Source organism: Bubalus bubalis, chromosome 7 (genome assembly GCF_019923935.1).
Source record: "Bubalus bubalis isolate 160015118507 breed Murrah chromosome 7, NDDB_SH_1, whole genome shotgun sequence".
Taxonomy (NCBI): domain Eukaryota; kingdom Metazoa; phylum Chordata; class Mammalia; order Artiodactyla; family Bovidae; genus Bubalus; species Bubalus bubalis.
The window spans coordinates 50,951,820-50,963,834 of NC_059163.1; the positions used below are offsets into that span (position 1 = coordinate 50,951,820).

General features: G+C 40.6%; 1 protein-coding gene across 2 annotated transcripts in view; it reads left to right on the top strand.

Annotated features, from left to right (window-relative positions):
- CORIN (corin, serine peptidase) overlaps window positions 1-12,015 on the top strand; it is a 282,930-nt gene that overhangs the window by 170,157 nt on the left and 100,758 nt on the right. For both annotated transcript variants that reach the window (XM_044945906.2, XM_025290092.3), the window contains exon 6: window positions 6,547-6,660. In XM_044945906.2, coding sequence (XP_044801841.2) covers window positions 6,547-6,660 — 114 coding nt within the window. The remainder of the gene's footprint in view (window positions 1-6,546; window positions 6,661-12,015) is intronic.

Here is a 12,015-nt window from a genome sequence, read left to right on the forward strand (position 1 = left end):
GTCCTTTCATTCTGAGTTACTTCCTCTCCTCTCATTCTCTCTTGAACATATGCCATCAGACTTTTGTTCTCACTGCTCCATTGAAGCTGCTCTTACCCGTGTCCCCATTTCTCAGTTTCGTCTTACCTGACCCATCAGCAGGTCCCTTCTGGCGCAGCAGATCACTTCCTCCTCTTTGATATCTTCTCCTTCACTTGACTTCCAGGATAACACATCACGTGTTGGGTTTCCTCCTACCGCCTTCTCAGCCTCTTCTCTGGCTTCTCCTCTTCCCTGTAGCCGTTACTCATGGAGTAGTTCAGCCCTCATTCATCTTCTCTGCTCCATCTCACTGAGTCTCACTTTTCTCTCTCTTCACCAACCATTCCCCTCACGAACCATCTCACCCAGGCATTACTGGCTTTAAATTGATTTGCTGATGACTCATACTTTTATAGTTGTAGTCCTGTCCTCTTTCCAGGACTTTGAACTTATGTATCCAGTTTTCTCCTCAGCATTTCCGCTTGGGTGTCTACTTGACATGTCAGACTCAACATGTCCAAATTGTAACTTCTGATCTTTTTCCCCTGTAGTCTTGCTGCTTCAGTTGTCTCCCCCATCTCAGCAGATGCCAGCTCCTGTTGTTTGGCTGGGTGGAAACTTAAACACCATTGGCTCTTGTCTTTCCCTCACAACTCTCATCTGATGGCCCAGAAAACCCTGCTGGCTCTACTTTCAAAGTATGTCCAGCATCTAATGATGTCTCGGCCTCTCCACTGTTATCCCCTCTGAGCCCCCATCATCTCTTTTTGGATTAAATCCAGTAGGCTCCTACCTATTATCCCTGCTGCTTCTGTGGCTTCTCTGGAATATTTTCAGCACAACAAGCAGAGATCCTTGAAAACAAGTCAGATCATGCCACTCTTCACTCATCAGTCATAAGTGTAATGACTCTTATTGTCTAACTACAAAATCTTTGCAAAGCCTCGTGTTTGGGCCTTCCCGTCTTCTCTGCCTCATCCCTTGCTTCTTCACCCCTTTACTGTCTCTGCCTTAGCCACTTGGTCTCCTTGGTGTTCCCCATACCTGCCAGCTGTGTTCTGGCCTGATGGTCTTTGCTTCTGCCCTGAAATCTTCCCCTGAGATTTCATTAACTCCCTCCATCTTTGAAGGTGCTGTTCAGATGTCAACTTTCAATGAGGCCTGCCCTGGCACCCTAATTAACTTGGAGGCCTGTCCTACCCCACACCCACATCTGCTATCTCTCTGTTGTACTCTTTTGCTTTATGGCCCTTATCATATTCTAACCTAATATATAATAATTTTCTTATTTATTATGTTCATTGATATTATATTCTCCATAGAATATAGTCTTTACAAAGCAAGGGATCTTTCTGTATTCATGCTCCTAGAAGAATGACAAATTGGTTAAATAAATGAGTGGAAAAAACTTAGAAAGCAACATAATCCTTGTCAATTCCATATGGCAGATAGGGGAAGTGATTATGCCTCCCACTGACAACTTGAAATGTCCCTTTAGATATTTCTGTTTTCCAAAAGGTCTTCTCTACATTGTGCCTCAGGGAGATTCAACCAAGTTTTTAATCTCTCTTTCTCTCCCCAAGACATTGCCCGACTTCACTGGCTCCTCTCTCTCTATGCAGATTTCATTCTTTTCATACAGAGCTTTCTGTAATCCATCCATACCTACTCTAGATTTCTTGAAAGTGGAAGTGTGAATCTCTCAGTCATGTCCGACTCTTTGACACCCAGTGGACTGTGGCTTCCAACAAAAGGAAGGGCCTTCCAGTTCACATGACTTAGAGGGCAGAGTAAAGACAAAGTTAATTATTGAGCACCCACTTGGATTTCCTCTCTCCTTTCTCACCTCTTGGGCTTCTGTCCCTTGGTTGGAAAGATGCCCTGGAGAAGGAAATGGCAACCCACCCCAGTATTCTTGGCTGGGAAATCCTATGGACAGAGGAACCTGGTGGGCTACACTCCATGGGGTCACAAAGAGTGGGATGCAACTTGGCGACTAAACAACTACAACGTTCACCTCTTACCTTTCACTGCACTCCTTTTATCAACCTATTGTAGGGAAATACAATTCTCTTTCCAAGAAGTATTCTTGTCTCACCTCATTCTTTTTCATATGGTCGAATAGCTTTGTAAAACGTAAGAGCAATGGTGGTTTATAGTAACTTGATTTTGAGCAGCATGTGGAATGAAGGGCTGACAAACTCTCGGTCAGTAGAGGCTCAGGCGATGATGCTGTTGTGTGCCAGGTTGCTTTACTCTTCAGAGGTAGAGTTGAATTTGAGCTTTAGGCTTTAAGCAAGGACTCAAAGGCATGGTGAATGAGGATACTTTGCAGGCAGACACCAGTGAGTACTTTCTGAGAAAAGACTCTAAAAGTTAACAAGCAAAGTAATGAGAGGATTTGCTGATATACATGCTGTATTACAGACAGAGAGACCTGAGAGGCCTGGAAACAATTGCAGAAAATCTGAAGTTTGTTTCAGGCTATAGGTGTTATTTCAGCAGTTTGTTATCAGAAGCAAAAAGACTGAAAAGAGCGGATCATCCTCAGGGGTATATACTCTTCAGAATCCATGAGATTCTGAAGTCCAAGTGATTCATAATTGTCCTCTTCATTAAGATATGTAAACTAGTATCTTAAGCAATATATCTTTGATTACTGCTATTAGTGTATTAATATTAATTGTCATATGTGTAAATGGAAGTAATTTTGGTGATGAAGCATCTTTAGTTAGTAAAATTTCTTTATTAGGTGATGGTCAGTAGAATATATGCTACATGAAGGTGAAGTCGTTTTGTTTTCTTTACTGCTGTATCTGGCATTACTGCTAGAGTAATGCTTAGCATATAGGAGCTAGTTAATATTTTCTCAATCAATGAATGAAACTGCCATTGATCTAAAGTCCAATTTATACACAGAATTATAGATGATGTTAATGAAAATGATGTCAAGATTGGATAGCATGACTTCACCTCTGGGAATATCCCTTTGTCATCTTAAAAACTCAGTCTAAAGGCTATTGGAAGATGAATGTTACGAGACAGTGACATTTATGGTTGAAAATCTCTCCAAAAACATGTTAAGAGCTCTCCCAGGGTGTTTTCTAAAAAATTGAGAGCTCACAAAGAATGTCATCTCATCTGGTCTAGTTTACCTGAAGGACAGATTATTTATCTTTTGTTTAGAAATGAAAAGGCAAGTTTGTGTTTTTACCTGAACCTGGTATCCTTGAACTGAATGCCTATCAACTGTGCAGAGAGTGGCTATGGTGGGAAGGATTGGGTCTAGAGCCCGGACCTCACGACTCTGGGGTGTTTTCATGTATTCTTAGCTCCATGGCTTTGGGCAATTGCAGTCTTAAGCACACAATGCTCTAGTTTCTCTGTTTGTAAACTACCACTTACCCTGAGGAAGTTGTGATAGAATTCTTACCTGTGTAGTTATTGAGCTCTTTAGAACTTCTAAATGAGATATGTCTGAAATGTTTTGCTAGTTGAACTGTTTTACACAAATACAAACAGTTTTACACAAAAGTGAAGATTCTGAATACAGGTTAAGAAGACATCAAACAGAAGGAGAATGTACAAAGCTATCCTAACTGTACAAAGAATATTGATTAATGAAGCTGTGAATGAACATCCAAAGGACTTGCAAAGGGAGAATAAGAATAAAGAAACGATTTTCAGTGTCTTAAAATCACGGACAGCCACTTCTCCAACTGAGAAACCACACAAAAGAAGTCAGTTTCTGCTGAATCAGCAAAGACACGGGATATCAGTAATCAAAACATGTCAGCAATGCCATGTTTTAAATTTGATCCAGATTTTATAGATCCTTACACAAATATGGCTTTATTGGAGTAAAATATATGGGGGTCTTAGAGATGAAGCCTAGATGTTAGGAGCTATTTAATGTTGAACTTTGAGCCACATTTCCCAAGGAATCATCAAACCACAATGTAGGGAATGCAGTCATTCTTCTGAGGGGTTGCAGCTGCTTAAATGCAGACAGATGGAATTTCTGCACTTTCTAGTGTAGTTCAGAAACAATCTCACAATAGGATGCACACTTCTTGAAAACTTTCTCTTAACCCTAAAGAGAGGCTATTGTATAGACTGGCCAGTAATATCTTTACTGTTTTGGTTTTTCATTTTATATCTGGTTTCCTGTATAGTCTTGAGGAGTTTCTGTCTGTAGCTAGAGGAGTGCAATTCTGGGCTGAGTCCTCTCAGTTCAGTTCAGTTCAGTTGCTCAGTCATGTCTGATTCTTTGTGACCCCATGAACCACAGCATGCCAGGCCTTCTTGTCCATCACCAACTCCCGGAGTCCACCCAAACTCATGTCCATTGAGTCAGTGATGCCATCCAACCATCTCATCCTCTGTCATCCCCTTCTCCTCCTCTAAGACTCTATAAAGCTTAAGCTTGTTGCATGTCTCGGCAATTGAAATCCATAGATGCCATTTGTACTGATTCAGAAATCATGGGATATAATGGAAATCCAGATTTTCATTGTTGATATTGTGAAGGTTACACATGAATTACCATCATAAGAAACATACCAAATTGACTGGTACTTAATGTTCAACAGGGCTTCCCTGGTGACTCTGATAGTAAAGAACCTGCCTGCAATGGAGGAGACCCAGATTTGATCCTTGGGTCAGGAAGATTCTCTGAGAAGGGAATGGCAACCCACTCCAGCATTCTTGCTTAGAGAATTCCAAGGGTGGAGGAGCCTGGCAGGCTATACCCATGGGGCTGCAAAGTGTCGTGTATAACTGAGCGACTAACACATTTGCACTTTCACTTAATGTTCAACAAATTGAAACTCTGATTCCTTGATAGCATTGCAAGATAATCCATTAATTGCATTTTTCCTTTGCCTTGTGGCAATATATTGTGCTCCACTGAGATGGAAATGACTTTTTCCCTTTAATTAAGAACCTCCTGAGTGCCAACCACTCTGCTGGGCAATGTGGAACATGTAAGCGTCATGGACCTTACTGCCTGGAATGTTCTGTCTGAAGTTTTCTGTATTTCAGTTTGTGAGTTAAATGTTCCCTGTTTCCTATTTCCCTTTAGTTAGACAACAAGATTCATCTCATCAAGGAATACACAGTTCAGGGAATGGTGACAGTGGCCAGGCAGGTGACCATAGGCTGATCCTGCTAACTTTTGTGGAAGGGAGAGAGAAATATTTTGGAGGCTTATATTTATTTTACCATTACTCTGAATTCGGATCTCTTGAAAATAAGTTGAGTTTTTCTCTGATTATAAACATAAGACATGATCATTATAAGAACATTTGTAAAATACAGAATAAAATACAATGAAGAAAATAAAAATTACTTTCAATTTTAATACCAGAGATAATCAGAGTAACCTTAGATATGTTAATACTTCTTTCTAGGCCAAATTGTACTATGCTTTTTTAGAACTAGATGGTGTTTTTACAATTAAATTATCCTGAACTTTGGCCCAGGACTTTATTTTTTGCAATATAATTTTCAGTGGCTATAATGGTATCCCTTATATGTAGTACTAAGATTTATGTAACCAATCTTCTATTATTGCATAGCTGTTATTTCAGTTTTCGTCTTATAAACCAAGATGGTATTAATACCCTTAAATATAAAAACTTGGACTTATTCATGATGACTTACTTTGTATGAAGGCCAAGAAATAAGATTGCTGGGCCAAAGGTTATACACATATAAAAGGCATTTGATGCAAATTGCTAAATATTGAAGTGTATTTTAACACCCATTTTGTTGAATTAATTTGTCCTTTAAGTAATGGTCTCCCTTAGAAAAATCTTTCTAGCTTCTTCTCCCACATTTTGTGTCGAATGTAATTTTGAAATAATTGAATATTTGTTGAATTTTGAGAAGAAAAAGAACATAATATTTAAAGCAAAGAATACCAAAGTGCAACCATGTTAAGGAAAAGAAAAGAAAGAAAATATTATTAGCTAATGTTGTTTCACATTCCTTATGCCAGAATAGGCTCTGACATTTTTAACTGGCATTTTTATTAAGCCAAGTTAATAAATACATTTCAGTACAAGGCATAGGGTCTCTATGCCTGTGTTCAAGCACATATCAACTATTTGTAACTAAATTTCTTTGCATGACATTGTTGTAGAAGGATTTTAAATGTTTGTTCAATAAATTTCACTTCGAAATAATTTTCGGTTATTAAAAAAAATACTGCCATTCGGTATGTTTCCGCACATAAGTTGTGCAATAGACGAGGCTGCTCGCTTGTGCTGTGAAAGCCGACTGGCGAATTTCCTTTCACTTTTCTCAGGCAAACACTTTGTATTCTTCTCAGGTAATTTTACAATTAATGTTCTGGAAAGCCAGAGAGGAATTGGTGACAATGAAACTGAGGGAGTTGGGAAACACATCTGTTGAACATCAAGAGAAGGTTTTCTTTCTGTTCTTTATTTCTCCTAATTAAAAAAAAAAAAAACCCTCTTATTTATTTTGACATTGCTTTTCTGCCTCTCTCCTTTTTTTTAGCGCTCTGCAGAGGGGGCGAGAGCTTTCTGTGCACCAGTGGCATCTGCGTCCCCAGGAAACTGCAGTGTAACGGCTACAACGACTGCGATGACTGGAGTGACGAGGCTCATTGCAGTATGTGGCAGGCGGTGTGGGGGTTGTCTGCAGGGACATGGCTTCTATTCAGGGGCCTGGAAACCAGAGCATTCCATTGTCTAGTCCTGACAACCACCCGGTGCTTGGGTGGACTGCTGTTAGTTTGCCTTTCTTTGGTGAGCAAAGTGTTTATTTTCCCCCGCCCCACATGACAGCTGCATGTTTGCACACCTTCAAAAGCCTGATTCCATTAGGAACTTGACAGCTAGATGTGCTTTGGAACAGATCGGGCTCAAAGTGTTTTTCCTTCAAGTATCTTAAAATTGGAAAAAGGCTTTTCATTTATTTTCTTTGGGTGAGGATTTTTGTTTTTGTTTTTAAAGTTCTAAGAGTATAAAGGTCAACTTTTTAAAAAAAAAGAAGGATATTTTTAATAGGAACATTTTTTACCCTCATGATTTTTAACATTCGTGACACAGAAGACTCAAAATGTCTTGTTTGTTTATGCTTCCTCTCAGCCTGGAGAGAATTAAGGCACGAACCAACTGTTCTGCATCTATGGATCGGTAGATTCAGCCTTTAAACATCCTCCACTTTCTTATCATTGATTTAGTTAGTCGTTTTGACCAAAAATGGTGGTTTGTCCAATATTGTATGTGTTTGCTTGAGCTGCCTTACAAAATACCACAAGCTGAGACTTAAACAACAGAAATGTATTTTCTCACAGTTCTGGAGGCTGAAAAGACCAAGATCAAGGTCCAACAGGGTTCAGTTTCTGATGAGAGTTCTGTTCCTGGCTTGCAGGTAACTGCCATATGCCTGTGTACTCAAATAACCTCTTTGGGGGGAAAGCAAGAGAGGAAGAGAAGGGGAGAGGAGGGAGGAGGAAGGGAGGAGAGAGCTCTCGTGTGTCTCTTCCCCTTCTTATAAGGGTATCAGCTCAGTTGAATTAGGGTCCCACCCTTCTGATCTTTATCATTACTTCACAGGCCCTATCCATCATGTTGGGGATTAAAGCTTCAACATGTTGCTGAAACAGAATAGAAACACAGAGACAGACTTTTGGCTGAAATAGAAAAGAGTAGCTTTAATTGCTTTGCCAGGCAAAGGGGGCCTCAGTGCACTAATGCCCTGAACTGTGTGACCCACCCTGGAGGGGGTAGTGAGGACTTTTATAGTGTTTAGGACATGATCAGCTTATGCATAGGTCTTGGATTGGTTGGTATCAGGTAAGTTTCAAGCCTTATCAACCTTCTGGTTTCAACCAGTCTAAGGTCTGTGTTCTTGTGGTCAGCAGTTTTCATCTGGAGGCGGTCTGCTTCCTGTAAAAGCAACTTATGAGTGTGTGTCAGGCATTTATCTGTACCTTCCAGGGAACTGGGAGTTTGGTAATTCTGTCATGTGACAGAATTGTACTCTAAATTGTTACCAGTTCCCCAGCCCAACAGCTGTTCTTTGTTTCTGCTGCTGCTGCTAAGTCACTTCAGTCGTGTCCAACTCTGTGCGACCCCATAGACGGCAGCCCACCAGGCTCCACCGTCCCTGGGATTCTCCAGGCAAGAACACTGGAGTAGGTTGTCATTTCCTTCTCCAATGCATGAAAGTGAAAAGTGAAAGTGAAGTCGCTCAGTCATGTCCGACTCTTAGCGACCCCATGGACTGCAGCCTACTAGGCTCCTCCATCCATGGGATTTTCCAGGCAAGAGTACTGGAGTGGGGTGCCATTGCCTTCTTTGTTTCTACATCTTCACATTTCCCAGTCATTAACTCTTGAGTCAGACAAAGACAAGGGCACAGGGCTTGTACACAGTTTCAAATCTATAAATTTTGGGAGGACACAGTCTTTCAGTCCCCATCAAATATGTATTCAGATCTCAAATTGGTTTGCAATTATGCAACAGATAAATTGGAAAAATTAGCCTCAAGAATACATTGCAGGATCTGCCTCCAAAACAAGCCCATATACAATGGTGTTTGAATTGCTTTTTAATGGTTATATGACCAGCAATTGTTACTATAGGAAAAGCTGTGTTTTCCTTCCTGTAGGAATTGCCAAAGCTTTATAAGAGCTCCTCTCAATTGCTCACCTCAACTGAAAGATTCCTCTGGTGTGTTTACCAGGCAGGCCAACTCTTCTTCCATATGAAGGCTTCTAGGACATTTATTTGCCATAACTTTTGAAAGGCAGTATGTTGTGGTAATATTTAGTTAGGGTCAGTATTTCCCAAACTGGTATTTTATTGTACCTGAGTCTTGAAAAATGCCTGGGAAAAAGCATGAGAAATGATGTCTGTCAGATCCCTGTTGCTTCAGTCATGTCCAACTCTTTGTGACCCCATGGACTGTAACCCACTAGGTTCCTCTGTCCATGGGATTTTCCAGGCAAGAGTGGGTTGCCGTTTCCCCCTTCAGGGGATCTTCCTGACCCAGGGATTGAACCCATGTCTCCTGCAATGCCTACACTGGCAGGGGGATTCTTTTACCACTGAGCCACCTGGGAAGCCCTGATCTACATCCCAGAGAGTTAGAGTACATATTTGCTCACTAAAGTTTCTGATAAATCCCAGTTTGTTTTTTTTTTAAACATTAACTTTATCTTAACTTGGTATTTCCTCAAAATTATTTGTTTACATAATGACCTCACATTTATTCATGCATTAATTTATTTTATATAATATCTAGCATCCTATAGAATTTCAGTTATGTTGCTCATATTTTGTTAGAAATGTTTTCACTAAGATATTTGTTTTTATAATTTGGAATTCTCTCTTCAGAAAAACCTATGGTACATGATTGTACATAAAAAATATTTTTTATGGGACGTATTATATTTACATTGGGTTTCCTAGGTAACACTAGTGGTAAAGAACCCACCTGCCTGTACAGGAGACTTAAGAGAGGTGGATTCAATCCCTGGGTTGGGATGGTCCCCTGGAGGAGGGCATGGCCACCCACTCAAGTATTCTTGCTGGGAGAATCCCATGGAGAGAGGAGCCTGGCAGGCTACAGTCCACAGGGTTGCAAAGAGTTCGACACCACTGAGTGTCTGAGCACATATTTACATTAAGTAATATTGCTAGATGCCCAAGACGGGCGGGTCATGGTGGAGAGATCTGACAGAATGTGGTCCACTGGAGAAGGGAATGGCAAACCACTTCAGTATTCTTGTCTTGAGAAGCCCATGAACAGTATGAAAAGGCAAAATGATAGGATACTGAAAGAGGAACTCCCCAGGTCAGTAGGTGCCCAATATTCTACTGGAGATCAGTGGAGAAATAACTCCAGAAAGAATGAAGGGATGGAGCCAAAGCAAAAACAATACCCAGTTGTGGATATGACTGGTGATAGAAGCAAGGTCCGATGATGTAAAGAGCAATATTGCATAGGAACCTGGAATGTCAGGTCCATGAATCAAGGCAAATTGGAAGTGGTCAAACAAGAGATGGCAAGAGTGAATGTCGACATTCTAGGAATCAGCGAACTCAAATGGACTGGAATGGGTGAATTTAACTGAGATGACCATTATATCTACTACTGCAGGCAGGAATCCTTCATAAGAAATGGAGTAGTCATCATGGTCAACAAAAGAGTCCGAAATGCAGTACTTGGATGCAATCTCAAAAATGACAGAATGATCTCTGTTCGTTTCCAAGGCAAACCATTCAATATCACAGTAATCCAAGTCTATGCCCCAACCAGTAATGCTGAAGAAGCTGAAGTCGAACAGTTCTATGAAGACCTACAAGACCTTTTAGAACTAACATCCAAAAAAGATGTCCTTTTCATTATAGGGGACTGGAATGCAAAAGTAGGAAGTCAAGAAACACCTGGAGTAACAGGCAAATTTGGCCTTGGAATATGGAATGAAGCAGGGCAAAGACTAATAGAGTTTTGCCAAGAAAATGCACTGGTCATAGCAAACACCCTCTTCCAACAACACAAGAGAAGACTCTACACATAGACATCACCAGATGGTCAACACCGAAATCAGACTGATTATATTCTTTGCAGCCAAAGATGGAGAAGCTCTATACAGTCAACAAAAACAAGACCAGGAGCTGACTGAGGTTCAGATCATGAACTCCTTATTACCAAATTCAGACTTAAATTGAAGAAAGTAGGGAAAACCACGAGACCATTCAGGTATGACCTAAATCAAATCCCTTATGATTATACAGTGGAAGTGAGAAATAGATTTAAGGGCCTAGATCTGATAGATAGAGTGCCTGATGAACTATGGACTGAGGTTTGTGACATTGTACAGGAGACAGGGATCAAGACCATCCCCATGGAAAAGAAATGCAAAAAAGCAAAATGGCTGTCTGGAGAGGCCTTACAAATAGCTGTGAAAAGAAGAGAAGTGAAAAGCAAAGGAGAAAAGGAAAGATATAAGCATCTGAAAGCAGAGTTCCAAAGAATAGCAAGAAGAGATAAGAAAGCCTTCCTCAGCGATCAATGCAAAGAAATAGAGGAAAACAACAGAATGGGAAAGACTAGAGATCTCTTCAAGAAAATTAGAGATACCAAGGGAACATTTCATGCAAAGATGGGCTCAATAAAGGACAGAAATGGTATGGACCTAACAGAAGCAGAAGATATCAAGAAGAGATGGCAAGAATACACAGAAGAACTGTACAAAAAAGACCTTCACGACCCAGATAATCACGATGGTGTGATCACTGACCTAGAGCCAGACATCCTGGAATGTGAAGTCAAGTGGGCCTTAGAAAGCATCACTATGAACAAAGCTAGTGGAGGTGATGGAATTCCAGTTGAGCTCTTTCAAATCCTGAAAGATGATGCTGTGAAAGCACTGCACTCAATATGCCAGCCAATTTGGAAGACTCAGCAGTGGCCACAGGACTGGAAAAGGTCAGTTTTCATTCCAGTCCCAAAGAAAGGCAATGCCAAAGAATGCTCAAACTACCACACAATTGCACTCATCTCACATGCTAGTAAACTAATGCTCAAAATTCTCCAAGCCAGGCTTCAGCAATATGTGAACTGTGAACTTCCTGATGTGCAAGCTGGTTTTAGAAAAGGCAGAGGAACCAGAGATCAAATTGCCAACATCTGCTGGATCATGGAAAAAGCAATAGAGTTCCAGAAAAACATCTATTTCTGCTTTATTGACTATGCCAAAGCCTTTGACTGTGTGGATCACAATAAACTGTGGGAAATTCTGAAAGAGATGGGTATACCAGACCACCTGACCTGCCTCTTGAGAAATTTGTATGCAGGTCAGGAAGCAACAGTTAGAACAACAGACTGGAACAACAGACTGGTTCCAAATAGGAAAAGGAGTACGTCTAGGCTGTATATTGTCACCCTACTTATTTAACTTATATGCAGAGTACATCATGAGAAACGCTGGACTGGAAGAAACACAAGCTG